Here is a 26326-nt window from a genome sequence, read left to right as displayed (position 1 = left end):
AATTTTACTTGCAAATAGCTTAAACCAAAAATCATGTAAATTGATATTTGCAAATGTGTAAATCTTGGATTGACCGACATATAAATATGACTAGAAATCAAGTATATCTTGTGAACTACAAAGTTGGCTAGAAAAGGCTAAATTCAAAATAAATATCTGTGAAAATTAAGTTTGTTTACAGAAGTCTGTTTGAATATCTTTTGAATATATCAAATCAAGTTGGTCTTGATAGAACCAAAGAAACAAATCTAATCTTTTAAATGGCAGGGACTGTTACGTGCATATTTTGTTACATTTTGCTAAATATATTATGGATAGGATATTTTGTGCTACCAGAAGCATGTTCAGAGAAGTGCACACCGCTTCAAAGAATTCCAGAGCTGAACATAACCCGAATTACTCGTCTGTTGTGAATTAAACAATGCTGAATGTATTAAAAACAAGTTTAGAAGTCACAAAGGAGAAAAAAATCTGTGAGGATCAAAGTTAAAAATTTCTAGAAAAGACATAAATATGTTATTTATTTTTCTTTTTTCTCTACCAGGGTAACACAAAATGTAACTGTATGATTGTTTATTATAGGTGAATTTTGAAAAGGAGCCCAGAGAACATTATATAGAACTCCTGGGGTATGATAAAACAGAATTAGCAAGAAAGGTAATTATCTTCACTGTATTCAAATAACAAAAGTCCACAATTTTCAGATGTATTACATCTAACATTCAAAAAAACTTTGTAGGAAACTTTAATTAATTTAGCTTATGTTGTAAGTTAACATGCAAAGCATCATGCACATTGTCAAAATAAAAGTGAATATTTCTAAATAGAGGAAAAGTAAGTAGTATTGATAAACAAAAAATGAAGAAAATATTTTGTTAAAACTATCTGAATCCTATATTGATAAATGGATCTCATGAATTAATTTTCCTAATTTTTTCTTCAGGTTGCAGAACATATATCAGCAGATCCACATTATGAATCACAAGGTGTGGATGCAGAGGAGCTGGCTCAGAGAATGACACAGTTACATACTGCTGTAAGTCTACTTTAAACCTTCTTAATCATCATTACATCTCTACAAGTCTTTATACTTGGTTTTGTATTAGATGGCTTATCTTAACCAAAGAAAAAAATATTGATGTTTCGAAAAATGAAACACATTGATTGTTGTGTAATGTTTTGGTTAAAAAATTGATAATTTACATACAGATCACTGTTTACATTTTTCAGGAAGTAAGATATTCAAAGCATTCTTTCTTTTCATTTGCAAGCTTTTTGCTAAGATACAAGATGCTCATATATTTCATTGGTTTTGACTTGCAACATATTGGAAATTTCTTATGAGGTTACATATTTTTTAGGATGGAGTTGCTGCATCTGGAGGTCAAGCCTCTCCAAATGTAGGGTCAAAGGTCAGTATTGATTAGACATTTCTTTTTAGCTCACCTGACCCGAAGGGCCAGCTTTTCTCATCACTTTGCGTCCGTCGTCCGTCGTTCGTCGTCGTTAACTTTTACAAAAATCTTCTGCTCTAAAACTACTGGGCCAAATTAAACCAAACTTGGCCACCATCATCATTGGGGTATCTAGTTTAAAAAATGTGTCCGGTGACCCGGCCAACTAACCAAGATGGCCACCATGGCTAAAAATAGAACATAGGGGTAAAATGCAGTTATTGGCTTATAACTCAAAAACCAAAGCATTTAGAGCAAATCTGACATGGGGTAAAATTGTTTATCAGGTCAAGGTCTATATCCCCTGAAATTTTCAGATAAATCGGACAACCCGTTGTTGTGTATTTCCTGTTTGTCATTCAGAATGGCAGCATTACTTCCTTTCCCAATGATACTATAAAAACAATTTTATGTAAAATTAGCATTTTGTTTTTGCTTTGAAGTTGTCTAATGTTCAATTTTTCATTGTTGACTATATGCTTCTTACTACACTTGTAACTGATATGTGATTTTATGTTTTTTCAGACACCAGGTAGTAGAGATGATTTATCCATTGGTAATATATCAGACACATTTGATGATATAGCTGCTGCGAATGCCCAACAAGAGAAAGTAGAACAAACTCCACTCAATATATCTACTGAGGATGGTTAGTATTACTTTTTGACACTGAATTACTTAAGATTGATTAAGAATGTGAAAATGTATTCACCTTTTAACCTATTTTATCATAAAAGAAGAAGAAAATGATATTTGAAAAGTGAGAACAAGTCATGGCATGGCTGCTGCATACACAGGTTTTAGGGAATTCTGTCTAAAAAAGGAAACCAGTGTTCTCCCCAGGCCGTTTTAGGGTCACGGCACCGCGATGCTATAATAATTTCCGTGACGTTATAATGAATTTTAGGATGTTATTTTTCCAGTTTCTATATCGCAAATCTATGTCATAAATTTTAAACTTTCATCTAATTACCGCTTATGATCATAAAAATTATATCACCTTTAATTGCAATCCCTTTAAGTCGGACAATAGAGGCAATTTAGAGTGATTAAATAGGTGTTAATTGCCCTTTGGGGGATAACTGTTTGGATACGAATACCCCAAGCTGACACTTGTGACATGATTAATACCACACGGTCTACAATTGCAAATTACGACAAGGAGAAAATGTAATCAGAAAATCATAAAAAATTCGAAATATATGTTTGCACAATGGAAATTCAAAGAAATAAACAAGTTTTCTTTTTTAAAAAGAGGTTTGGTCGTATCTTTTTATGACTTTCAAAAATTACTCTCTTTTTCTTCAATCGAGAGCGAAATTTTGATTTTGAGCTAAATAAGTTTTCAACTTTCTTTAGAAAGTGATCATAATAGGCTTTAGTTTATGTTTCATCCATTTAATGCATTAAAAAGGTCATATTCATTCCCAATCTCTTGTCAAACAATGTTTATTTTCGAATTTTTCATAGCCTTCGGCGGCCATTAAATATTTTAGTGGAAACTACTGATCAGAACTGGACCAGATATGACAAAAATACGCATTTCATGATCATAGCTACAGATGCACAAATGGCAAAGTAGACAGAAAAAATAATACCTAAAGAGAAAACTATGCATTAACAGACTATTTTTTAGATCATTTTGATAAAAAGAAACAACTGGGACTAATTCATTGAGTACCATGAACCAATATTTTTCATATACATGATAAAGAAAAAGTTTTTGAATTTAAATTTTATTGCTATATGATACTTTCTCTTCCCTTTTTTTTTTTCTTTTGATTTTTTTCCTAGATATTTAGTGTAATTGTATCTATACAGGTTGCACTATAATAACCCATCCATTCATTTAGTTGGGTAGGTAGGGTAACTGGAACCACACATATATTTTTATTTGGCCCAAGAGGTGAAAAATAATTGAGTAACTGTAAATGAATATAGAAAACATAAACTGAAAATACTGTTATCATGGCTACAGTTTAATTGTATTCTCACTAAAGAATTCAGCAATATAAACACACAGAATAGGATGGAATAGAATATTTCATTCACCAAATAAGGGCCTATAGCATACAAACAATATAATACATTTTGTAATAAACAATAACATATAAAACGTAAAGGAAATAGAGCATCGCCACGACGCGATATATGTCATTGAAAAAAATAGTTTTTTTTTTTTTTTACGCCAAAAGTGATGCTATCCAAAATTTCTGTGTAGAACACTGGAAACCCTGCATTCATGTGATCTATGCCCAACAGCTTTAATATGATGAATATCTTAAATACTGTATTAAAACTAACTAATTTCAGCAAGCAATTTATTTTTTCCTAAGTAGGAAAATAATGCGAATATTAATCATTAAGAATAAGCCGGTAAAAGAATGGAAATGGACTGTCAAAATCAAAATTTTAAAGTTTTGAATTACAAAATTTACTAATTTCAGATCCTGAAGGATATTTGTGCCAAGCTTTACTGATGGGAAACTTTGAAGCTGCAGTAGAACTTTGTTTATGTGAGAACAAAATGGCAGAGGCAATTTTACTTGCTATAGCTGGTGGGCCAGAACTATTACAGAGGACCCAGAAAAGATATTTTGCAAAAAATAATGGCAATATTAGCAGGGTAAGTAGATGGAGACAACTCTTAGTCAAAGTAAAATTTAGACAAATGCAAGTACTAATATAGCTAAGAAATATATGCTTTAGTAACAAGTCCCAGACAATTATGAATAAAGATCTACAAGTGTTTGATGAAATGTAAGATTTCGTTAATGAGATTGCAAGAATTAGGTTAAGGAAAACCAAGACTATAATTATGAATGCATGTTTTTATAATTGCAGACCTGTAACTGTCACATTTTTGGCATTATTAAATAACAGTAGTTACAATTTCAGAGAGAAAAATATAGAAACCTTCAAGATTACGAACTTTATATTAGAAGTTCATTATAAAACTTTGAAAAAAAAACTTATAAGAAAGCTATTTATGTGTAATCAATGTTGGTTTATTTTATACAAATGATATGTTTGCTTGTGTTTATAGTTGATATCATCAGTAGTAACCCAGAATTGGTCCCACATCGTAGAAAGTTGTGATATAGCTAACTGGAAGGAGGCATTAGCATTGATATTGACCTATGCTTCATCTGAAGAGTTTGTTCCATTATGTGGTAAGTTTAAATGACTTAAGAAGTTGTCTTCAAATAGGTTTTGAATCATTATTAAGAAAATGTTGTCTAAGTATGTTGTGAAAATCTAAGCTTTAAGATCTGACCACAAGTTTTATTCTTAGTAATAAAAAAAAATATGACAATGTGCAACAGTTTAAGAATTTATTAACCAGATTTTTATGTTTTGAATATTTATTTTATACCTTATTTTTTCCATATTTGACATGCATATAAATGTATGGCTATACTTTTGAAGTCCATAGCTCTTATCCTTAACGAGGGGCCTGATGGGGGGGGTCTCATCAGGATTCACGAGTTGATTTTGTTGTCAATCACGATTCACAAAAAATAAATTTCAATGATCACGGATCACGAAAATATTAAAAAAAAAAAATCTGTAGAAAAACGGATCACTATAGCAAAAATGCGCCGATCAAGAAAAACGAAATTAGCCATCAGACCCCTCCTTAACTTATTCATGGCACTTATATTTAATTTCATTCTAAATATGGATTTAACCTTATACTGACATCAACCCAATTATGGGGCAAGGTTTAGCGAAATAAGTAAAGAACATTTAATTACCTTTAAATGTCTTATTGTAACATAGATGTTTTTTTGATTTTAGATACTCTTGCCAGGAGATTAGAGAATGAAGTGGGAGGTGAATATTCAATGTATGCTAGTCTATGTTATATATGTTCTGGTAACTTAGAGAATTTAGTACAGAACTGGCTGAACAATACTGAGTCCCAGAATTCACCATTAGCTTTAGAGGTAGGTACTTACAGCTTAGAATATGATCAGATTATTATAATTTGTGTAAATGGATTATTGTAGCACTGTTCAGGGATTGAAGTTGAAATTTTGGCATGATTGCCCACAGCTTAAATTTTGGTAGCCAATTTATTTATAGTTCTATAGAAGAAAAGCAGAAATTTTAGTAGCCCACACCAAATTTTAGGGGCCATTGTCTAGAATGGCGTACAAGAGCAGTAAGTAAATAAGTCTAGTGGGCCCCTGCTAATTTCAAACCCTGACTGTTACAAGTTATTTCATTGAATCTATCTAGGGTTTATGAAACCAATTTCTCAGTTTTCATTTTATTCTCTCCAATGTTTATTATGCTAAAATAATTTCTAAAATATTATAAGAATATTTGTCTATATTAAACTGTAATTCTATGTTAATGTTACCAATATTGTTATGAATGATCATTACACCCATATATTTTAAAAAGGGTAACAGATTGTGTGTTCATTCATCTATTGTCAAAGTTCAAATATGAACAAAAAGTCTGAATCTTACTACCAGTCTTCATCAAACTCAGTATCCCAACCATTAAACAGATTAAAAAAAATATTTTGACATTGTAAACAATAAATATCAATGGTAATTATAACAAGTATGTTTCATTATTTACAGGATCTTGTAGAGAAAGTAATGATTTTAAGGAAAGCGGTAGAATTATCACGAGGGCAGGCACAGGACATCAGTGGTGGAGCTTTAGCAGATAAATTAAATCAATACTCTAACTTACTAGCAGCTCAGGGAAGTCTAGACACAGCTTTTAGTTACCTAGGAAATTCTACTGATGTAAGTTTAAATGTACCCATATTGTTAAATCATTTAGTAGGAAAACAGATGACACAAGAGTTAAATCATTTAGAAGGAAAACAGATGACGCAAGAAAAGTAAAAAAAAGAGGTATTTTAAAGGATTTAAATCAAAAAGATTATTACACCTGTAATCATACTTTTTAAGAAATATTGATATTATTCGAGACCAGGGAACCCAAGCTGTGAAAAAAGGTGCAACCCCAGCTCTATATGTCATCAGAATTCAATGTTCAGATAGATTTAAAATTTTGAAAAATATCTTCAAAGCTATACCCCACATCTCTTTTGTTATCCACATCAAAAATAGCATCAAGATTTAGAAAAGTGATTGTTGTTGCATGAATTAAAAAAAATGTTTCCTGTTGATTATATTTTACAAAATTGAATTTAATTTGTTTTCGTCTTTATATTTTCAGTTGAATTTAAACATTTTGAAAGACAGACTATTCTATGCTTTGGGTAAGCAAACGTATGGAGTCCAGGCACCACAGTGTCCTTTCCAGAAGAAAGACGTGTTACCAGAGGGTGGAGTTAGACAACAAGTCCGAGCAACTCAGCCTTCCAGAAATATGGGCCAAAAGCAACAAGGACACACGTCCCAAGCAAAGAGTACATTTAATACAGTGACAACTAATAGTACTAATCCTTACATGAACCCTAACCAATATCAGTATTCTGCAATGAATGGTGCTACAGCTACCAGTCAGGCCCCAAGTTATTATAATCCTGTAGCAGCTGCTCAGCCAACACAACCAGTAGCACCTTCTGCCATCTCCAAAGGTAACATTTATGTATAGGTATTTATATCAGTTACAAATTTGTATACTATATTTCAGAACTTGTTTTGCAAAACTAAATACTTGTATTTCAATATATTAAACAAATTTTTGTATGCACTATTTTGAGATCACAATAATGTTAATCGGGTTGTTATCAATTATTCAACAATTGCCGTTATAAGTACTCAAAACTAATGTTACCAGTGCATGTAGTAAAAAAGTTATCATAATAAGAACAATATTCAGTGGTAAATTTTTTTGTTTAAAAAAATTATCAATTTAAGACGAAATGAAACATATTAAAGTTTTAAAAAAGGAGTATCTGATAAAAAAAATTGTGCTTTTGTGCACACAAGTATGACTGAATGCTATTAGATGTGTTACAAACATTTCTATTGGAGTTCTTTTTGTTTTTACAGGTCCTTTGGCTCACAAGTATCCAGCCCCTGCTGTATCATCAGCAGCCTATGCTTCTCAGCTTAACAGTTACAGGTAATGTCATTATTTAACTTTTGGTATTCTTCATTATTCAAATATGAGGGGTGCAAATTATTTCATTAAACACCAGTTGTGACTATGTAATTACTTAGTTTAAATTACTAGCTTAAAATAGTTATGAAATAAAGATAATTAATTGTATTGAAATAAGACAATTCATTTAATGCATTACAAATTTCATTTTTCAAATAATTGATGTCTTTCTCTTTTTTGTAGTGGCCCTACTTCACAGCCTAATATGTACAAAACTCCATCAGTGACAGGTACAACAGCCACACCCACTATGTTCAACCCGGGTCAAATAAACCCACAACCTAATAGTGCCTCACAACCCACCATGTTCAATCCAGCTTCGATCACAGGCCAGCCACAGCCAGCTATGTACAACCCACCTTCAGGGGTTAATCAGCCACCTGAAAACGCCTATAACCCTGGTGCTGGGTCAAGTCAGCCTCAACCAAATATGTATAATCCTCCCTCAGGTATACCAGGCTTTTTTATTCTTTACTTTTGTTTTTGGTATTAGGACATTTTGTTTATTTGCATATTGACCTTCATATTATATACTGGAACTATTATTTGCTTTCATATTTTATTATATTAATGATTTTTACAGTAAAAATTTGTATAAAACTGCTGCATGAGAATGGATAAGTGTATAAGATTTATGATATAATGAGATCATCTGGCCTAAATGGTATGATCTATTCTCATCACTCAATGTCTGTTGTGTGTTATCTTGTACAAATTTTTTCTCTTAAACTACAAAGCCACTTTCAACTTTGCCACCATCATCATTAAAAATGACCACTATGGCTTAAGATAAAACAAATATTGATAAAACAAATATTTTGTTTTTATAGATAAAGAAAATCTAAATTTTGAAAAATGTTAGTAATGCCAAGATTTGAAAGGGAGGTGAAAGATATTAAATGGACATTAAAAGTCAAGTCAAAAATTAATCAGATAATGCCATGGTTAAATAAGAAAAAGATAAACAGACAACAAACAATTCTTATTGTGTGTGGCGTTAACTGAAGCAGATAGAGAGAAACTTTCAGCAGAAAAATTATCAAGATCTATAAAGTAACATAATCTGATTGTTACAGTCAATTTTCTCCATACACAAGTTGTTGACCCAAAATCACAATTTTAACCCAATATTGCCTATTATTCACCATCATTATGTTCAAACAGAAACTCTGTTTAATAGCAAAAATTACCAGTAAAACAAATCATTAAAGGACTAAAATTTAGAAAAAAATTGTTTTGTGTTAATGGAAAATATGGAGGAATTGTGTTCAATAGGAATGTAGTCTATAAATGTTTTTGAACACTAATGTGAATTAATCTCAAACAGGTGGACCAAGCAATTCACCCTCAAGCCACTCAAATTTCCATTCATTTATTTATGAAAAGCCAGAAAATTGTTGGAATGATACACCACTAGTACAAGAGAGAGCACCAAAGGTAATTAATTACTAGGTGGGGAAAATGGTGATGAAAACATGGGAGGATGAGAGAACAAAAGATGATCAACGTTCATATGTATTGAGAGCTGTAATAATTCACAAATAGGTTCCTTGCTGAATTTGCATAATTAGCTGTTTTTAATTTCATTAGAATTACAAGTAAATTATACAACTATGAAGTTCTGAGTAAAAACAAAATGGCTAAATTTATCTTTTGAGATTTTAACAAATTCACACACCTCGTCCAAGCAAAATTTGTAGAATTTTTTCTATTATAACTGCTGTTAAAAAAGTGTCTTAAAAAAATGTTCATTTAATTTTTTTATTGGTAAAAATGTAAATCATGTCTAAGAATAGAGAATGGACAGTTGTTAATGCTATTCAGATTTCAAACTAATACAAACTCTAAATGTTCATTACAGGCAGGAAAGAAAGTGCCCACTGCACCAGTAGTTGACTACTCCAATCTGTACAATCCTCAGGCCGCACAGGCAGAGATGCAAGCACAGGTAATCTACAGGTTTTATTCTACATTGTTGAAATGCAAAGGGTTTAAGACCCATCACGCAAGTACTAAGGGACTTTGCAATATTTATCAAGCAGGTATTATTATTCCTTCCCCAGAATGTAAACATCTATAATTATCCAATTAAAAGGCAGAATTTTTAGTGAATGAAAAAAACTTATGACTTGTATAGATATTCGCATTTAGTATGCAGGACTTGGATAGAAATTCCCATTTTGAGATATTTTGTATATTTATGTTGTGTGTTACTTTTATTATTTGTTTACTCATCATTTCTCTATGCCACTGTTGTCTGTCAGACTTGTTTTCATCCTAAACTTGGTCTGTCATATATAAAGTTCAATTTACTTTTTGTATGTCAATCTCAATCAATTCTTGATTGAATTTTATGTCTGTAAGCTCAATTTTGTAAATCAGATATTCTTGTCTTAATATCTGTATTGCAATATTATATATTTATGAGAAATATTTCAAAGAAGTCTGTTTCTTGCTCTTTACAACCTTCTTTGGTCAAACTCTGAATGCATTTGCATGTTAATTAAATTGCTTTACATATATACATGTTTGCATTTAGCTTCTATTGAACTTTGCATTGAATATACAAGATATAAATGTTCTTTAACCTGTGAATGTAACAATCTACTTGTTACATATATAATCCATTTTTTTCAATATTTATATATTTCCCAATTTATGGTAAAATTAAAATTTGAAATCATAACAGCTTTTGTATTCTGTAAATAAAATAAAGTTTCAATTAAATTTGAAAATTAAAACAACTACAAACAACACTTATCCAAATTGAAATCAATTGTTTCATTTATACTGATAGAAGTACTAAGATATCACAGCATTTAAACTTTTAGCATTCCATTTGCTTTTAGAAATCACCTTCTACTTTTCAAAATTCTTTCATGACAAATTTATTCTCATTTAATCATAATGTGTTTAATTTATTGGCATCCTTAATATGCATAAGCTATTGGCCACTGGACAATAACAGCCTGTGAATCTAGATATGTGGAAAAGAACCCTATTACCAAATACTTAAATATTTTGAAGACTCAATGATAAATTCTTTTTAGCTCACCTGGCCCGAAGGGCCAAGTGAGCTTTTCTCATCACTTGGCGTCCGTCGTCGTCCGTCGTCCGTCGTCGTCGTCGTCGTCGTCCGTCATCGTTAACTTTTACAAAAATCTTCTCCTCTGAAACTACTGGGCCAAATCAAACCAAACTTGGCCACAATCATCATTGGGGTATCTAGTTTAAAAAATGTGTGGCGTGACCCGGTCAACCAACCAAGATGGCCGCCACGGCTAAAAATAGAACATAGGGGTAAAATGCAGTTTTTGGCTTATAACTCAAAAACCAAAGCATTTAGAGCAAATCTGACAAGGGGTAAAAATGTTTATCAGGTCAAGATCTATCTGCCCTGAAATTTTCAGATGAATCGGTCAATCGGTTGTTGGGTTGCTGCCCCTGAATTGGTAATTTTGAAGAAATTTTGGTGTTTTTGGTTATTATCTTGAATATTATTATAGTTAGAGATAAACTGTAACCAGCAATAATGTTCAGCAAAGTAAGATCTACAAATAAGTCAACATGACCAAAATGGTCAGTTGACCCATTTAGGAGTTATTGCCCTTTATAGTCAATTTTAAACCACTTTTCGTTAATTAAAGTAATCTTTTACAAAAATCTTCTCCTCTGAAACTACTTGGCCAAATTAATCCAAACTTGGCCACAATCATCTTTGGGGTATCTAGTTTAAAAAATGTGTGGCGTGACCTGGTCAACCAACCAAGATGGCCGCCACGGCTAAAAATAGAACAAAGGGGTAAAATGCAGTTTTTGGCTTATAACTCAAAAACCAAAGCATTTTGAGGAAATCTGACATGGATAAAAATGTTTATCAGGTCAAGATCTATCTGCCCTAAAATTTTCAGATGAATCGGTCAATCGGTTGTTGGGTTGCTGCCCGTGAATTGGTAATTTTGAGGAAATTTTGCTGTTTTTGGTTATTATCTTGAATATTATTATAGATAGAGATAAACTGTAAACAGCAATAATGTTCAGCAAAGTAAGATCTACAAATAAGTCAACATGACCAAAATGGTCAGTTGACCCGTTTAGGAGTTATTGCCCTTTATAGTCAATTTTTAACCATTTTTCAAAAATTAAAGTAATCTTTTACAAAAATCTTCTCCTCTGAAACTACTTGGCCAAATTAATCCAAACTTGGCCACAATCATCTTTGGGGTATCTAGTTTAAAAAATGTGTGGCGTGACCTGGTCAACCAACCAAGATGGCCGCCACTGCTAAAAATAGAACATAGGGGTAAAATGCAGTTTTTGGCTTATAACTCAAAAACCAAAGCATTTTGAGGAAATCTGACATGGGATAAAAATGTTTATCAGGTCAAGAACTATCTGCCCTGAAATTTTCAGATGAATCGGTCAATCGGTTGTTGGGTTGCTGCCCCTGAATTGGTAATTTTGAGGAAATTTTGCTGTTTCTGGTTATTATCTTGAATATTATTATAGATAGAGATAAATTGTAAACAGCAATAATGTTCAGCAAAGTAAGATCTACAAATAAGTCAACATGACCAAAATGGTCAGTTGACCCCTTTAGGAGTTATTGCCCTTTATAGTCAATCTTTAACCATTTTTCATAAATCTAAGTAATCTTTTACAAAATCTCCACTGAAACTACTAGGCCACAATCATCTTTGGGGTATTTAGTTTGAAAAATGTGTCCGATGACCTGGCCATTCAACCAAGATGGCCGCCACGGCTAAAAATAGAACATAGGGGTAAAATGCAGTTTTTTGCTTATAACTATGAAACCAAAGCATCTAGAGCAAATCTGACAAGAAGTTAAATTGTTAATCAAGTCAATATCTATCTGCCCTGAATTTTTCAGATGAATTGGACAACTGGTTGTTGGGTTGCTGCCCTCCAATTGGTAATTTTTAAAGAAATTTTGCCGTTTTTGGTTATCTTGAATACTATTATAGATAGCGATAAACTGTAAACAGCAATAATGTTCAGCAAAGTAAGATCTACAAATAAGTCAACATGACCTAAATGGTCAATTGACCCCTTAAGGAGTTATTGCCCTTTATAGTCAATTTTTAACAATTTTCATTAATTTGGTAAATTTATGTAAATTTTTACCAAATATAGTTCTCTGTTACTAATGGGCAAAGTTCATGATAGATTTAATTGTAAGAAGCAAAATCGTTCAGTAAAGTAAGAACTTCAAACACATCACCATCACCAAAATACAATTTTGTCATGAATCCATTTGTGTCCTTTGTTTAATATGCACATAGACCAAGGTGAGCGACACAGGCTCTTTAGAGCCTCTAGTTTAAAAGAAATGCGAGAAATTTAATATTAGCTACAACACAGAAATTGAGAAAATATGAATATTGTTACTTTTGTTGATCTTAGGCTTATGCAATTTTTATGCTAGCATGAGTACAGTATTTTTATTTTAAAAGCAGAAAATAAATGTATTTTTTGCACATTTTTTATTTTAAAGCTTTTGACATTTGTATTTATATTACTTCTTCTTCCCAGATACTAAATTTATGAATTTTTCATAATTATAACATTAAAATGAAATTTATAAACTAAGTAGCATGTGTGTCAAGTTAAAAAGAAATAATATGTTATCAGCATGTTTTTGCATGATTTTATGTCGACTTGGTAAGAAGAAGTAAGATCATTATTAAGTTTATATGTTGTGGTGTATTTAGCTTGTGCTTCAGTATATGCACATCCATGTTATCTAACATTACTGTTATCTTCCATTCAGCCTACGTACCAAGGGAATTGGAATTATCAACAACCCTCCAACATACCACCCCAACGAAAGGTGAGAACCCCTCTATTTTTTTTTTCACATTTTTATTGCTATATGCATTTTTATACTTTGTTTAAATATCTTTATAAATTTTTTATAAAAATCATGATATTTTATTGGAAAACTAGGATATTTTTTTCTGTTTATTTTCAAACCCTGTATTATTTACCTTATACAAGGTTATGTCATCCATATTTTTACTTTCAGCTGAGTAAAACAAAGAAATCTTTGAATAATTTGGTAATTACATAAATTGACAGTTTTCCACAGTATATAGATCATCTTTTTCACTTGACAAAAGTGGCACATTTATGTCTTGTTTGTACTTTCAAAAACTATAGTCATAAACTGGTATAATGTATTGGGAACTGTTGTGTGTTTGAAACATGTCTTGTTAACTGTCAAATTTCTATTTGAATGGTGTTGCACATATATTTAAATATAAAGGCACAAACAACTAACAAAAATTGTGTGTCTATAGATGCATCTTGCCATTAAAACAATTACATTGTATATCTAATAAAGTTGGAAATCAAAGAAAATGCTAATTCAAGAAAAAATCAATAAATTTATACATTCATTTTTATATACAATTATCTTGTGACCATCACATCACTTTTTATTGGTCAAGTATTAAGGTTCCCATACTAATGAAGAGTTGATGAGTGATTATATTTCAATATGATTGAAAATAATTTATTTGAATAATAAACCGAGTAATTTCTTTGACATGTAATTTGTAGGACAGATAACAAAAGACTGAGGAGACCCTGAGAGGAAACATACTTTTTTTATTGATCATTTGCAAGGGATGAATTAATCAAAATGATATGGAAATTTTATGATCCTATGATTGTATTTTACAGGCTGCAGCAATGGCAGCTGTGGCAAGTGAAGTTCAGGCTCCACAAGTACAACAGGAAGTTCACAGAGAACCAATCCCAACAGAACATCAAGTTCTACAAGATATATTTGATAATTTAGTCCAGTCTTGTTTGTCAGCTGCTAATAATCCTGTAAGTAAATAGAATGATTGATTGATTGTGTTGAATGCCACTTTCAGCTTTCTTGTCTATATCATAATAGCCAGTTCTAATGTGGAGGGGATTCAATTACCCATAGAGAACTGTCAATTCTGGTCAAATAAGATGAAAGTAAAACGCACCTGACGTAAGCAGAGTTCAGAATTCACAACCGCTTGTTGACAAGCCAAACAACATGTTTTTTTCAAGAGCTGCATTTACTGGCTATGAAGGGAAAACTATAAATACCTGTCAAATAAAAATTGTTAATGATGCAAACACACACAAGCTAATAACTGAATGTTGTTTGATTTTGCATTTGCTTTTTAAACTGTATGGAAAAACAATTACCATGCTATATTTATGGAATGACTAATATTTTTTCTGTCTATGAAGAAATAACATAAAAAATTTGGTGCACACTGAATAATGCACGTAGCGGGTTATTTAACAGTGTGCACCACATTTTTTATGTTATTTCGAATAGACAGAAAAAATATAACAGTCATTTCTTATAATTTAATTCTAAATTCCATTTTAAACCGTAGAAAACCATAAAAAAACGTTGATGATGTCACGGTCATATGACTAATTTATGTCTATGGGCTGATAACAAAATAACGTCAGCCAATCAGAAGACGCGTTACATCCAAAATTAAATTATATATATCTAGTGTGTTGAAGCTGTATATTTTGTGTATTACTTCTGTACTTGTTCTGATGTAAACATTGTTTTACTTGATCAATTTTTACAGCAAATGAAGAGAAAACTTGATGATGTAACAAGAAAACTGGAACTCCTTTATGGCAGACTTCGTTCTCATAGTGTAAGTTAAAAAGGAAATTCTGATAGAAAGAAAAGTTACAGTTCCAATTAAATTGTATTGCCTGAAACAGTTCTGTAAACCACTTGGCTGATGTAGATTATCAAATGATTTTAAGTTTGTCAAATTTAAAATAGAAAAGTAGAAATCGCCTTGCTCTTTTCATGGTAAATTCAGTTCATTAATTGTGCTCATTAGTATTTTATTTAATGAATTATTGATGAGTAAAAATTGAATATTGTGTAACCCAATGAAAACACAGAATACAGGGTTTATTGTATTTAACACTTGAATAAGGTGTATTTATGTTTAACTCATTCCCATTTCTGCTTTACTTTAAGTTTATTGTAGAGAACTTTAGTACACAGTATATTTGTGTTTAACACTTGAATAAGGCGTATTTATGTTTAACTAATCCCCCTTTCTGCTTTACTTTAAGTTTATTGTAGAGAACTTTAGTACACAGTATATTTGTGTTTAACACTGGAATAAGGCGTATTTATGTTTAACTAATCCCCCTTTCTGCTTTACTTTAAGTTTATTGTAGAAAACAGTGTTCCAGCTAGGCCGTTTTCAGAGGGCGCGGCGCCCGCCCTTTTCCGAGTGGCGCCCTGTGCCCTTTTTACAGTTTCCAGGGCGCCCTGCCTTTTTTGAAGATCGATTGCATATTAATTTGCGTATTGATATGATACGCTAATTACTAAATTTTACCTGGGGAAAAGATTATGACTTTGTTTACCACCCCAAGCTAATCAATGGTTACAACTGGTGTCATAATCTGTTGTTATAGGTAATCCGTTTATCGGATATGGGTCATTAATGATCATCAACATTAATTCGTTCAAATAGAATCGGTCAGTCGGCAATTATCTTTGAAGAAATGTGCATACAACAACTTGGGCACAATTTGCGATGTTTACCGTAGTTTCATGGAAGAAACGTAATGACAGAAAGTTGGAAAACCATTATAAACTCGTTGAAGACATTGTTTTACTTGTTTTCTGTAAAATAAACAGAAAATTCAGACGTATTTGTCATTGACTGCCTTCATTTTTGATACGAAAAATAACAAAATCGGCCGCCATATTGTGATCATATTTACATCATATTTACGTACTGTTTATAATCCTCCAAAGAAGGAGCACACCCGAATAAAGAAAGATAACTCAATCTGATTTTTTTCCTAGCATTGAGTAACCCATTTACATATTCTAAAATGTGTCTCCATACTTCTTGCTTAAGAATATATATGTTTAGGTATTTATTTTGAGTTATGGGAAAAGTTAAAGAGGGTCTTAGTAGCAGTGTTGGTAGGGTGCCTTGGTCATCTTTTTCTGTATTCTTTATTTTTGATACTATTTTTCACTGTTGCTTTATATCCTAAAATTGTGAATTTACTGAGCACAGCTGTTTTGTGCTGTACATGTATTGCCATCAAGCACAGCAGGGGTAGAAAGGTGAAACTGGTAAAATGTGGTAGACCATAGAAACAGTATGAAACAGATCTCCTTTCAAAACATACTGCATATAAAGTTCAACTGTGCCAAGCAATGATAAAAAAACTTGTGTGACAAGCTGCTTGACAAGTTTTTCAGCCTTAAAAGTAGAAAGATAGAGTTCTATATGGGCTAAAGATGTTGTTCTTGTATAACCTGTGATTCAACGAATAAACACAAATGTTTGATTAACATCTTTTATTAAAATATGCCCTTTTCATATTATCATATCGCGCGTTAAATGCCCTTTTTCAGGATTGGCACCCTGCCCTTTTGAAAACCTAGCTGGAACACTGAGAAAACTTTAGTACACAGTATATTTGTGTTTAACACTGGAATAAGGCGTATTTATGTTTAACTAATCCCCCTTTCTGCTTTACTTTAAGTTTATTGTAGAGAACTTTAGTACACAGTATATTTGTGTTTAACACTGGAATAAGGTGTATTTATGTTTAACTAATCCCCCTTTCTGCTTTACTTTAAGTTTATTGTAGAGAACTTTAGTACACAGTATATTTGTGTTTAACTGTTTTCCATTTGTAATTACAGCTATCCCAGAATGTGATTTTAGGACTACACCAGATCATCCAGTCTATACAACAGGGTGATTATAACAGTGGCCTACAAGTCTACAACCAGATGGTCAGTCATGGAAACTTCTCAGAAATTAGTAACTTTATGCCGGGACTTAAAATGTTATTACAGTCAGCCAATCAGCTACAAGTCTATGTTAGATAGGCTCATCATTTATTACTTATAGAACACATTTCATTAAAAATGGCGACCCAAATGATTAATACAAAGAACAGTTTTAATATGTTCTGTGTGACGGTAATGGTTGAATTGTGTGTGAATGCCTCAAGGAAACAATAAAACAGTGCCATAAAAGAACTCCCAAGTCTAAGATAAATGACCTTGAAGGTCATTAAAGGTTGTGGATTGTTTATATTAAAAGAACACACATTCAGTTTATGGATTGTCATTATCACACTTCAAAAAAGAAGATATTAATACATTATTAATTTAGAAATGTTGTATGTAGCAGGCAATATACTTTGATAACTTGTAGTTATTTTTATATTAAGTTTACAAATAACCTGAGACTGGCTCTCTTAGTTATGTTTGTAGTCTTTCTTTGCAAGTCACTGAAATGATTGTAAATTTTACTATGGCCAAAATTGAAGTATTGTTGAATGATAAATGATTTTAAAGATATTTCTTCAGCTTCATTCATGCACAATAATTTCTGTGCTGTATATTATAAAAGTGCTTAAAATGGATCTCAATTGTGATCAGTTTTTGTTATTGTTGCATCGATGCAATTGTTTATAGGAAATTGTATCCTGCTCTTTACAACATATGTAGCATTATAATCTTGTCAAATACTCTGCAGATGGACATAATATTTGAGTTGATATGCTTGTAATATAATAATTAAAGCTAGTAGAAATGATTTAAGGCAGAATTGAAACTCTTCCTAAGTTCAGAAATGAAGATAGATATAAGCATTTACCAATGAGTTTTGTCTTTGCTGTATTTGTCTTTTTAAAATAGAAAACATAGTCCCAAGTTCAGTAATGGCGATCACCTTATTATTTTTGTCTGCACTTTATATTTCTTATGATATTTCAGAAAGATACAAATTAATTCTGTTGCACCCAAAACTTAATCCTCTGATAAGATATTCTAATATAACAATATAAACAAAACATTTACATCATAATCCATTCATTTGTTCTAAATTTGTCTTTGCAAGTTGACAATTGGCCATTTTGGAATCTTAACAAACCATGGGTAATTTTATTGTTCGTTCCCCTAAATGAAATAATGTCATGTATTGGTTGAATTTCCATTGTTTATGACATCTTTAACCAATCACAATGTTTTGGTGTACGCTTTTAAAATATTACCCAGGATGCATTAGATTCTGAAACGGCGAATTCTGTAAAAGACAATATTTTGGAAGTTTTAATAACAATCAAAATAGAATAATTTGATTGATGGTGGATTGTTAAATCAGTTAAAAGAGAATTGACAATATGTATGCTTATTGTGTCAGCATATGAATGGATTATTATCATAAAAAATGTGCCCCTGTTGGGCAGGGAGGTGGAAGGGTAGATTTGTGTGTGTGTATGAAAACCTTTAGTAATCATTTATTTATTAGGGAATGGTGTTTAATTTACTTGGCTTTTATTTACTGTTAAATGACAGAAGTGCTTACAGAGAAAAGATCAATATTAATTATTAATAATGAAAAAGAACTTATATGGCAGGAAAAGATGGAAAATATGACAAAAAAAGTTTTTGTTGGTAGTGAAACAGATTAGACTCTCTCCTGGATTTTTCGCTATATTATAAATGAAAAACACTGTGACCTCATTTTCATGGTTCAATAACCACTTCAAATCATTCTAACCACATTATTTTTTCCAGTTATGAGTAATATGATAACTTCTTAGTCTGCCAGACATGGTTGACTTAAAATTGGACTAGTTTAGAACTGAAGAGTTCTTCCTAAATAGTATTGATTGTAGCATTTTTTGGTTGAAATAAAGTTTTAAATAAAACAATCCTCCCTTTTTAAATGTATATATTTGTTGTAATTTATATATAAAAAAAACTTGTATGGATAAACATATTTGTTTATATAAAAGACAAAAATTACATGTATATTTTTAAATAAATACTAGTCAAATGTATATAAATTATACTGCAGTTTAAAAATTATTGGAATGTTATCGATTTCTGATGTTTGTAGTAGATTAATTAGACAAACAATTTTAATCTTTCTGCAACTATTGTCTCAGAATTATAATGCTTAGTGTACTATGGCATGTTAAGGAAGACACAGTACAAACCAAAGATTTATTTCATAAAAATTTATATCAGTAATGATATTGATAACATCATGTATAATTGTTTTTATGAATATTCAAAGATAGTATATTAAAAAAAAGAGTGGCTTACAAGTTTTAATTTTTCAGTAAAGATAAGTTTCAAGTTGATTTAGTTGAAATGAAATATGAAGTAGACTTTATAGTACTGTATAATAGCAGAAAGAAGAAATGTAATAGAAACAAATCCGTCCATAGTAAATAGTCTATGGTATTTGTTAGTACAGCAGTGAGACAGAATGTTAGTGTATATCCATACAAATTGTTTATTTATATTTTAAATGTACAGTTAATATCACTTGATGATGATTTATTGTTAATAGATAACTTTGAATTTCATTGACATCAGAAATAAATGAATTTTTGATCATAAATATCACATTCTCTTTAACCAAATAAATTTCTTTATGAGATATTTTCCTGAGTCATATAACTGCCTTTTGGCCATTTGCTGACTGAACAAAAGTAGTCTAGATGTGGGATATTTACCAATGAGCCAACTACCCGATGACACAAAAAAGAGTGACTGACATGGTTTGTTATCTCCCTTTTAAACAAAAGAAGATGTGGGATATTTACAATGAGCCAGCTACCTGATGACACAAACAATATGATTATCTCCCTTTTAAATACTTTCACTTTCAGTGCAGAATGACCTTTTGGGCTTTGTTCCTGTGCATCATTGTTTAAATGACATATTCTCTACATTTTTATTTGTTTCCCCTTCTATTCATCTGTGATTATATTAATGCGGTTTCCAGCATATGTAATTTTTCCCAATAAAAATATTGCCTACATTTTTCATTGCTTAAGAAGGAGGCTGTAAGGAATGGTATCACAGTTATTAACACCAGATTAACGTCATATACAAACTGAATTGCTTCACTCATATAGAAACGTATTCACCTATTTATTTTCAACAGACAAGGTTTAAAATACTTATTTAGAGACACTACAAAATGGTCCTTGTTCCTTCGAAATATTGAGTCATATGTCTGCACTCAGCTGCAGTGAGCCCAAACCAATCAAATGGTACAATATAGTCTATCTTAATTTTTATACGACCGCAAAAATTTTAATTTTTCGTCGTATATTGCTATCATGTTGGCGTCGTCGTCGTCCGAATACTTTTAGTTTTCGCACTCTAACTTTAGTAAAAGTGAATAGAAATCTATGAAATTTTGACACAAGGTTTATGACCACAAAAGGAAGGTTTGGATTGATTTTGGGAGTTTTGGTCCCAACAGTTTAGGAATTAGGGGCCAAAAAGGGCCCAAATAAGCATTTTCTTGGTTTTCGCACTATAACTTTAGTTTAAGTGAATAGAAATCTATGAAATTTTGACACAAGGTTTATGACCACAAAAGGAAGGTTGGGATTGATTTTGGGAGTTTTGGTTCCAACAGTTTAGGAATTGGGGGCAAAAAAAGGGCCCAAATAAGCATTATTCTTGGTTTTCGCACAATAACTTTAGTATAAGTAAATAGAAATCAGTGAAATTAAGACACAAGGTTTATGACCACAAAAGGAAGGTTGGGATTGATTTTGGGAGTTGAGGTCCCAACAGTTTAGGAATTAGGGGCCAAAAAGGGGCCCAAATAAGCATTATTCTTGGTTTTTGCACCATAACTTAAGTATAAGTAAATAGAAATCTATGAAATTTAAACACAAGGTTTATGACCATAAAAGGAAGGTTGGGTTTGATTTTGGGAGTTTTGGTCCCAACAGTTTAGGAATAAGGGGCCCAAAGGGTCCAAAATTGAACTTTGTTTGATTTTCATCAAAAATTTAATAATTGGGGTCCTTTGATATGCTAAATCTAACTGTATGTAGATTCTTAATTTTTGGTCCCGTTTTCAAATTGGTCTACATTAAGGTCCAAACGGTCCAAAATAAAACTTCGTTTGATTTTAACAAAAATTGAATCCTTGGGGTTCTTTAATATGTTGAATTTAAAAATGTACTTAGACTTTTGATTATTGGCCCAGTTTTCAAGTTGGTCCAAATCGGGGTCCAAAATTAAACTTTGTTTGATTTCATCAAAAATTGAATAATTGGGGTTCTTTGATATGCCCAATCTAACTGTGTATGTATATTCTTAATTTTTGGTCCCGTTTTCAAATTGGTCTACATTAAAGTCCAAAGGGTCCAAAATTAATCTAAATTTGATTTTAACAAAAATTGAATTCTTGGGCTTTTTTGATATGCTGAATCTAAACATGTACTTAGATTTTTGTTTATGGGCCCAGTTTTCAAGTTGGTTCAAATTAGGATCCAAAATTATTATATTAAGTATTGTGCAATAGCAAGAAATTTTCAATTGCACAGTATTCAGCAATAGCAAGAAATCTTCAATTGCACAGTATTGTGGAATAGCAAGAAATTTTCAATTGCTCAATATTGTGCAATAGCAAGAAATCTTCAATTGCACAGTATTGTGCAATAGCAAATATTTTCAATTGCACAGTATTGCGCAATAGCCAGAAATATCTAATTGCACAATATTGTGCAATAGCAAGAAATTTTCAATTGATTGGAGTTATCTTTCTTTGTCCAGAATAGTAGTTGAGTCAACTTAAATCATTGTTTTATACAATATACAATGTATATTCACTTTTACTACCAACTGATAAATTAAAACAATCTTTACCATTCAGTGATAACAAGCACCTTTTGTTACATTTTAATATTTTATGATGTATTTAAATGAGTAGTTATTGTTGCAAACTCCATTAGAAATTTGAATTGAGATCAGTTTTGAAAAAAGGGAAAGGGGGATGTGGAAAAAAAGGGGGGGGGGTAAATTTTTCTCATTTCAGATTTCATAAATAAAAAGAAAATTTCTTCAAACATTTTTTTGAGAGGATTAATATTCAACAGCATAGTGAATTGCTCAAAGGCAAAAAAAAATTTTAAGTTCATTAGACCACATTCATTCTGTGTCAGAAACCTATGCTGTGTCAACTATTTAATCACAATCCAAATTTAGAGCTGTATCCAGCTTGAATGTTGTGTCCATACTTGCCCCAACCGTTCAGGGTTCAACCTATGTGGTCGTATAAAGCTGCGCCCTGCGGAGCATCTGGTTCTGAGTTGAAATCTGTTTCTCAGATACTTGGAGCAATATGTAAGTCATATTTGCAACACTGACCAAAACCAATATCCCATAGTAGGCTGTAAAAGGCCATGACACAAAAAAATGTGTTACAATTGAAATGAGGGAATCAACAGGATGATTTATTAACAAATCAGTTAAACAAAACACATGATGAACAATGACTGCTGAATTGCAGGAATCATGCCTTAAGACAATTACATACAAAGTGACAGGGTTGACCATGGTTAGGAACACTCCACCATCACCTGACCTGGACAGCGGTGTACCAGCACAGCATAAGCACCAACTAAAAATCAGTTGAAAAGGGCTTAACTCATCATATTGACACAAATCTTAAAAAGCAGGAAACTAACAAAACTTTTAAAGGACACAAAAGTACCAATCTAAGAGAACTTGTATTTACTGAAAAGTTATTTTAATCAAATTCTAGCTTATAAATAAATCTATACTAAAATATCAATCAGTACACATATAATATATTTAGTTTAGATAAACCACAAAAAGTTTGATAAAAACAAATTCAATCGTGATCAGTAAATGGGTGAGATATTTCAGCAAGTGTGCTCTTGTTAAATTTATCATCGGAAATTTCAAAAGAAGTCGTCAAATAATTGTTGTTTGATAACCGTCCAGTGGCAAATATCTTAAGCTGGACCATTTCAGAATGGTATGTATCAAACCATGTTAGTATAAAGACGAGCACTAATCAGCTGACGATTCTATCAACGCTGAGCTTAGCATGGAGCAAAATGGGTCATTGCAATATGACATTGCAGGAAGATTTTTTTACTGTAAAACATATACACATGCTACGTATTGTTGACCTGTCTTGAATAGCATTGAATAGACAATTCGCCAACTAGAATATTAAAAATGTCGGGTAACAATCTGAATGTTTTTGTCAAAGCACTCCAATACAAAATGCAGTGAAAGTGGGTACAAAATATATTACAATTATTCATGTCGTAACGCTGCTTCAAAAGTATTACATATTTACCTTGATTGCCTAGCATCAAGACAAAACTTTTACAAATATATGAATTAACATCAGGACTACCTTAACAGAGAGACTGAAAATACTAAAGGGGTATTCATACTCGTAAGTCAAAAAAAGAAAATAGTCGAAAAAATAGCAAAAAAACGAAAACGTCGAAAAGACCAACAAAACAGTACACACAACACAACAAACAAAACTATATACTGAGGAAAACTTGGGTGTTTTCTGGTGTTCCGAAAGGATAGGCAGATTCTGCTCCACATGTGACAACCCTCTTATTGCTCACAAAGTATAAATTCGGTGATAAGTTTGATTCTGTAGGTCACATTAAGGAAAAGAGGACAGGACTGCATGTGATTACAACCTAAAGTCGAGACACACAGATGGCAAAAAACAAAATTTCTTGGAAACGTGCAAATAAATTTTTAAAAAATATTTGTTTGTATGAAAATTTTTAAAAGCTTTTAAGTAATGTATGGTAACAAAATATCTCAATCACTACTGATTAATTAATTTTCAAACTACTTTTTCATTTATCGACATACACTTTTTTTATTTTCAATATACTGTTTAAAACGGAAATACTTTAATGAATTGTGTTCCAAAAGTGCTTTTTTTTAAAACTTACTTCTATGAAGAAAGCGAAAACCTAGACATTCAAGCCAGTGTAGAAATGTTACAAGGGATATGACCTAGACATTGAAGCCAGTGTAGACATGTTACAAGGGATATGACCTAGACATTGAAGCCAGTGTAGACATGTTACAAGGGATATGACCTAGACATTGAAGCCAGTGTAGACATGTTACAAGGGATATGACCTAGACATTGAAGCAAGTGTAGACATGTTACAAGGGATATGATCTAGACATTGAAGCAAGTGTAGACATGTTACAAGGGATATGACCTAGACATTGAAGCCAGTGTAGACATGTTACAAGGGATATGACCTAGACATTGAAGCCAGTGTAGACATGTTACAAGGGATATGACCTAGACATTGAAGCAAGTGTAGACATGTTACAAGGGATATGACCTAGACATTGAAGCCAGTGTAGACATGTTACAAGGGATATGACCTTGACATTGAAGCCAGTGTAGACATGTTACAAGGGATATGACTAAAAGGGATGTAAAGTGTAAAAGGTTTGAAAAAACACATCTTTTCAAATAATAATATTTGAAAATGAAAGTTCTAAATTGACATTGATATATTGCTTTTTAAATTCAACAAGGTCATAGAAAGAGAGGTTATAAGGGAATGATTTATAATTTTTCTAAAGATCAAATATAATGCCAAAAAAAAGAAAGTTTATTTTAGGGATTCACAGTCTGTGAATAGTATGCTAACGTCGATATATTATTTCCCAAAATTCTGAGACAAGTGCCTGTGAAGTAAACATAAATCTGAGGGATAGTTGTCTCAATGAAAATCATACCCCATTTTCTTATTTTTATATCGTTTCTCCTAGTTGTGAAACAAAATTATCACATTAAAAAAAAGACACCTACTGGCTAGTATTGCTGTTCATACCGAATGCGGTCTCGACAAATAGAAAACAAAACGCTTTCATATTACTAAAGTACTTGAAGTTTACTAGTTTCTAACACTAAGAATGGAAGTATTTTAAAAACTTTAATTAATTACACATTATTTCATAACATTCATATGCTTATTCAGAAAAGAATCAAGAAAATACTTCATGTTATGAATAACATTCCTCTATGGCTTCGTGTTTACTCCTCCATGGAATTTCTCCTAAAATGAAAAGAAATAAAACGTATTTTGTATCTGAACAGTTTTCCTAAGCTGTTTAAATTTTTATACTACACACGCAAGAATCTGCATGCAATTTTGGTTTATGGGTTTCTTGTGCTGTATTAAGCTGATTATCTGAATTTGCTTCAATATTTTTTCGATAGTGTTTTACAAGCACCTGATTTTGATGATCCTTGATTTATCATTTATGCATATTTTTTATTTTTTACTCTTTGATAAAAGAAAAGAATGTCTATCAATTGTTCTGCATGTCCTTCTATGTGCATGCAAATCGTTGTCTACACCGCAATCTTTATCATATTAAGTATCAATTTAATATATTTCAGTTTACATCCGCCTTTCTGAAAAACTCTTCAAAGAAAAATTTAGAGCGTATATAAAACCACAATTTGGTTTATTTCATTTTAATTTGTAGACTCATTTGAATTAGAAATACTATTTGTTATTTTACTTTTTAAAATAAGATTTGGTACATCTAAATTATGAAGGAAAGTTAAGTAATAAAACTTACCAGAACGGGAGTCTATATTTGCTTGAACACATTCTGCAAACACACATAGCCACAGCACCTGTATTGAGGCATAGTCGTTTACTACAGTGTCCTATTGAGGAACAATAGCTTTTACACCTTAATGTCTGGGAATAATTACAGGTAAAAGCATCCGATTCCTTGACTGAAACAGAAACAATTATTTTACAAAAATTGGCAGTAAGTTCTTGGGAATATGTTCGTAAGAATTGGATCAATAGGATTTTACACATGGAGTTCATACACATATCTATACAGCGTGGAAATT

At 31.6% G+C, this 26326-nt stretch overlaps 1 protein-coding gene across 4 annotated transcripts in view; it reads left to right on the top strand.

Annotated features, from left to right (window-relative positions):
• LOC139488364 (protein transport protein Sec31A-like) overlaps window positions 1–20051 on the top strand; it is a 34501-nt gene extending 14450 nt beyond the window's left edge. Inside the window, exons 12-28 of one of the 4 annotated variants that reach the window (XM_071273896.1) lie at window positions 583–657; window positions 944–1036; window positions 1362–1412; window positions 1980–2103; window positions 3902–4080; window positions 4501–4627; window positions 5256–5404; window positions 6053–6223; window positions 6663–7026; window positions 7445–7517; window positions 7740–7786; window positions 8884–8993; window positions 9418–9504; window positions 13348–13407; window positions 14262–14411; window positions 15173–15244; window positions 17287–20051. In XM_071273896.1, coding sequence (XP_071129997.1) covers window positions 583–657; window positions 944–1036; window positions 1362–1412; window positions 1980–2103; window positions 3902–4080; window positions 4501–4627; window positions 5256–5404; window positions 6053–6223; window positions 6663–7026; window positions 7445–7517; window positions 7740–7786; window positions 8884–8993; window positions 9418–9504; window positions 13348–13407; window positions 14262–14411; window positions 15173–15244; window positions 17287–17475 — 2121 coding nt within the window. In that variant the 3' untranslated portion in view covers window positions 17476–20051. Of the gene's footprint in view, window positions 1–582; window positions 658–943; window positions 1037–1361; window positions 1413–1979; window positions 2104–3901; window positions 4081–4500; window positions 4628–5255; window positions 5405–6052; window positions 6224–6662; window positions 7027–7444; window positions 7518–7739; window positions 8006–8883; window positions 8994–9417; window positions 9505–13347; window positions 13408–14261; window positions 14412–15172; window positions 15245–17286 lie in introns of all 4 variants that reach the window. The other 3 variants (XM_071273894.1, XM_071273897.1, XM_071273895.1) reach the window with 3 other exon arrangements.
• The last annotated feature ends 6275 nt before the right edge of the window (window positions 20052–26326 follow it).

The sequence above is a fragment of the Mytilus edulis genome, chromosome 9 (assembly GCF_963676685.1).
Source record: "Mytilus edulis chromosome 9, xbMytEdul2.2, whole genome shotgun sequence".
NCBI classification, from domain to species: Eukaryota; Metazoa; Mollusca; class Bivalvia; order Mytilida; family Mytilidae; genus Mytilus; species Mytilus edulis.
Note: the sequence above shows the minus strand (reverse complement) of the source record. Positions and strands in the feature narration are given on the sequence as shown.